The sequence below is a fragment of the Pteropus vampyrus genome, unplaced genomic scaffold (genome assembly GCF_000151845.1).
Source record: "Pteropus vampyrus isolate Shadow unplaced genomic scaffold, Pvam_2.0 Scaffold343, whole genome shotgun sequence".
Taxonomy (NCBI): Eukaryota; Metazoa; Chordata; class Mammalia; order Chiroptera; family Pteropodidae; genus Pteropus; species Pteropus vampyrus.
Window position 1 is genome coordinate 161,029 of NW_011889124.1, and position 4,876 is coordinate 165,904.

At 49.2% G+C, this 4,876-nt stretch overlaps 1 protein-coding gene across 1 annotated transcript in view; it reads left to right on the forward strand.

The window, feature by feature from the left end:
* The window catches only part of MRM2 (mitochondrial rRNA methyltransferase 2), a 10,594-nt gene extending 6,362 nt beyond the window's left edge, over positions 1–4,232 (forward strand). Inside the window, exons 4-5 of the mRNA XM_023522373.1 lie at positions 840–1,173; positions 3,239–4,232. Of these exons, the coding sequence (XP_023378141.1) occupies positions 840–1,173; positions 3,239–3,672 (768 nt within the window). The 3' untranslated portion in view covers positions 3,673–4,232. The remainder of the gene's footprint in view (positions 1–839; positions 1,174–3,238) is intronic.
* The last annotated feature ends 644 nt before the right edge of the window (positions 4,233–4,876 follow it).

Below are 4,876 nucleotides of genomic sequence, written 5' to 3' on the forward strand. Positions count from 1 at the left end.
TGGCGGGGGTCAGCCGCCCAGATCCGGTCCCCGGCCCCGAGCGCTGAGGTTGGCTCCGGCGCCCAGCACCGCTCTACCCGCTTCCCGAGAGACCCCCCCCCGGCCTTCAGAGGTTCCCGAGCTACTGCCTCCCCATCCTGTCAGCCATCTCTGCTGGAGGGGCTTTGGCCCGTTGCCGAGGGGAGAGCGATAGCTTTTTCTCATCAGAACAAATGGATTAGAACCTATTTTGTAGGTCTGAGAGTTCAGGGAGGGGAGGAATGGGTCGCTCCTGGCTGTCCACAGACTGTTGGGAACCCGATTTTGCCAAAGACGTGGAAATGGCCTTTCACCTGTTCACGCGGGCTGGCTTCGTGGTGTTAGGAAGTGCGCAGCTCAGGCTCTGCTAGCCCTATGCTCGGGGACTAAGCAAGGCAAGGACCTGTCCTGTGAGCTTGTCCCCGTCTGGCAGAGCCCTGTGGAAATTGGCGCCAGGCGAGAGAACGGTAGTGAGCACTGGTACCCAGTATTAGGAAGGCTTGGTGGCTGCCAGCAGGGTGACTCTGACGTCTCCATCCTGTGTCCTCACATGGCCATCCCTAGTGTCCTAAGCTCCTCTTATAAGGGCACTAGTCCCAGTGGATCAGGGCCTCATTTTAACTTAAATACCTCTTTAAAGACCAGTCACATTTTGAGGTTCTGGGGGTTAGGACTTCAACAAACAAATTTGGGGAAGCTACAGGTCGGCCCATAATACCTGCACTCTGGCCGTGGTCTTAAGTTGCCTCCCCTTTGGGGCCTCCCTGCCTCATCTCTATGAATGCCCAGGTTGCACCAAGGGCTCTGCCCTGAGCTCGTGACCTGTGGATCTATGTGATGCCAGCCTGCCTGCCCTCTTTCTCATCAGGTCCTGGAAGCTGGTGTGTGCCCTTCAGCGTCAAAGCTTGCACACTGCTGGCAGTCACTACAAGGCTAGGACCGGTGCCGAGCACCTGTGGCTGACGCGGCACCTGAAAGACCCGTTTGTGAAGGCTGCGAAGCTGGAGAGCTATCGGTGTCGAAGTGCCTTCAAGCTTCTGGAGGTGGACGAGAAACACCGGATCCTACGGCCTGGCCTCCGGGTGTTAGACTGTGGGGCGGCTCCTGGTGCATGGAGCCAGGTGTCCGTGCAGAGAGTCAACGCTGCAGGCACAGGTGGGGCCTCCTGCTGCTCTTAGGGCCACTCTGGACGTGAGCCAGCTGCCCTCCGCCAGAGGACACGGAGGGGTTGAGCAATTTTCTGAAGGCACAGGTGTCTCAATTGGTTGCTTAGTAGTAATAATAAAAATAGGACACTGGCATTTTCAAAATGAAAGACAAGGGAGAAAGGTGTAATGAAAATTTCAACCACCTCAAATGATACCACATTAACGAGCACATTAATAGTGGTTTGCGTCCTTGGAGAATTTGTTTTCGCACACGTAACTGCCATACACACTTTCTTTTCAAAATGCTTTCATCCAGTCTTGCTGACTTAGAGCCTTGACGGAGCTCCTTTTTCACTTCCTGGTCTGTTGACATCTTTCCCTGACAGTACTGCTGACTCGCCCTGGAGGCGTCCAGGTCCCGGAACCTGAAGCGCTGGGTGTCCTCGAGGTCCTGCTAGGGCTCCAGGTTCTCCATGCTGGCTAAACCCGAGGGACTCAGCTTTTCTTTTGTGTGTGATGGTTTTGTCAGAGGTTCTCTATGTAAAAATGTTTCCCCTGATTAATACACGGATAAACCCACCATCCACAGGACTAAGACGACCTCGCCCTCTTAGTCAGCGGCGCAGCGCTCCGGTGTCTCACCTGGGCTGCTTTCAGGTCTCTGGCCGGTGAGCCTAGTGCCGTGGCAGGTGTCCTTACCACCTACATTTCCTGCTGTAAAGTCAGGGTACTGCACGCACTAGTATTATGACATGTGACAGTTTACAAAGCTCTCTCCCACCTTGGAATGGGGACATTTGTGCCATTTTCCTAATGAGAAGTTTGAGGTTGTGTTCAGTGACCTGAAATTGCGGACCTGGGACCGCTTCCTCCACTGGTTCATTCATCAGCCCGTTCGTGGCTGGGATGCCTCAGGGGCTTGAGAACAGCTTAATTTTTTTTTAGCTCTAATATTTATAGGCCGAGTGGATGAATTTGTGTCAGAAATGTAAGTTCTTTTGCCATTACTGAATCTATCCATAGACATTATAACAGCTGATTTCAGTGGTTTCTGTTCCCCTAAAGTGGCAGAAGCAAATTGTGTGGATAAAATGACCTAGTTTCTTTTTCTCCCAGAAGTTGCAAAATTACAGCCAGAGCCATTTGCCTTTACTGGACACCTCCCGAGGCAACGTATGAGATGCTGAAGAGCACAGGCGCGTGAAGTGAGATCGGATGTTGCACTTAACAGCTGAAAATTGAGAGTTTTGGCCTTTTAAATATTACTCTGCAAAAATACCTAGACTTCTAATCTTTACATAGAAATGAAACACCCATTTCCCTCCTCGCCCTGCAAAACACCCTTTTTACTAAATAGACCGAACTAGCAAATCCGTGGCTTAACCCTGACACATGAGCAGAGCAAAAGCCCTCAACGCAGGGAAGTGATGCAGAGAGGGGCTGCCAGGGCTTGTGCAGAGGGGGACTCTGAATGTGGGTGCAGCCTGAGAGGAGGGGGAGGTAGACTCAGTCGTGCAGACATAAAGTCTTGCTTTAGGTAAGGTGAAACTGACATCTTTTAGTTCACGATTGGTATCACTCAACTACGAGCAAGGCAGCAGTTTTTGGACCTTATCTTGCATCTGGCCTTTCTCTCGTCTCGGCTTGTCTCTAAGTTTCTCCATGGAAAGAAATTGGATTAGGCTGCAAGAGTGGATTTGTTGATTTAATCCAGAGGCACTGTATAAACTAGTGCATCATTTTCTACTTTATCAAAAAGACTGCTCAGAGATAAGATTCCTCAGGGAAAGCAGCCTCGGGGAACAATGTGAAGTCAGAGTCAAGTCCCAGGTTCGCCTTTCGCTCTGGGACAGTCACTTTGCCGCTCTTCTGGGCTGGTTCCCTCAGCTGTAGGGGACAGGACCACCAATGCCCCACCGTGTGCTCTTACAGGATGTATAGAAAGTGCAAAAAGACCTGTGTACACATTATTTGCACATGGGCTCTTCTCCATGGTCCTCTATTACTTTGTTGCATGTATTTTTGTGAGAAAATTCAGGGTGTAAATAACTCACTCACCATTTCTTCCTTAGAGCCCAGCACTCCTGTAGGCTTTGTGCTCGGGGTAGACCTTCTTCACATATCACCCCTGGAAGGAGCAACTTTTCTGTGCCCTGCTAATGTGACTGACCCGGGAACCTTCCAGAGAATCCAAGAACTGCTTCCTGGTGGGAGAGCAGATGTGATTCTGAGTGACATGGCACCCAACGCTACAGGGATCCGGGGCCTTGATCATGACAGGATCATTGGCCTGTGCTTGTCCCTGCTGGACATGGCTCCCCACATCCTGCACCCTGGGGGAACATTCCTTTGTAAAACCTGGGCTGGGAGTCAAAGCCATCGGTTGCAGAAGAGACTGACAGAGGAATTCCAGAACACAAGGATCGTGAAACCTGAAGCCAGCAGGAAAGAATCATCAGAGGTGTACCTCTTGGCCACACAATACCGAAGAGCTGTGAAAGACTGAGGTTTCTTCTGGCACCTCTGGTCCTCGTCACTGCAGATGTAGGCTGCATGCTTTCCTGAAGTGTAGCGGGGGAAGGCCCAGCTAGATCTGTGATGCATCAGGCGGGACAAGTGGGGGGCTTTTTTTAAACCAAAAGATGGGACAAAACTCTATTTAGTGACCATGATAGATGATAATAAACAGACTGAGGGAAGGATAAAAATGATTGCACTGAAGCACAGCTGGAGATACACCTCGAGTCACTTGCTTATCTTACCAGACTGAGCTAATTACAGAGAACAGCTTTCCACCATTGCCCCAAGGACACAACACACAGGTTTCCAGTTCTTATAGGCTACATAGTATAATGTAGAAAAATCTGAAATTTCAATCTAGGGATTAATTTCCATCTCTGGTGAACGATTTGGAAACATCCATACTTCTAGCAGTGAGAATTCCCAGGGCAATTAGGGAAGACGTGGTATGAATTTATGTGTGGGGCGGTGCGCTTTGTCTTTTGCTGGAAATGCACGTTGCTATACTTCAGGCTCCTTAGACCGTAAAGGTAATTGCCCAAGCAAGCAGTGGTGTGGTGTGTTCATTTATTCCCTTTCACTCTTCCAGGAGCTTGGTGCAGCTTTATAAGACAGTATAGACTGTGTTATCTTGAGGGGTTTTTATGCAAGTTTTTTTTTTTTTTTTAAATGACTGGTTTCCTCAAAGCCATTTCATGGAGGCATGCTCATCCCTCCAGAAGAGTTTATTAACTGTAACGCTGATTGAATCCCAAGGAGCAGTAGGGGAAAAGATACCCCAGAGCTTCCATCAGGGTCCTAGGGCTTAGTTCATCTGCCCGAAGCAGACTGCAGGCTGGTTTTTTTCGGCTGCACTCACTTAAGTCCAGAGAACCCTGGTGTCCTACTTGCACCACATGCTCCCAGTCCCCAGCCCATTCATTCTGCCCCACACAAACTTCTCTTGTCCTCTGGAAGGGAATTCAGTGCAGACCCTGGGCGTGTAGCCGTGGGTGGTGCAGTGCAGGGAGGAGGAGGAGATGTAATTGAAAAATTGAGTGGGACATAAAGTATGTATTACTTTATATTATCAAGTTAAAATTTAAATATTAACATGATGTCTATGATGTGATATAGCATATAATGTATATGCTTCTATTAATATAACAATGTAACTTAATTTACACATGTTATTTGTTACTACAATACAT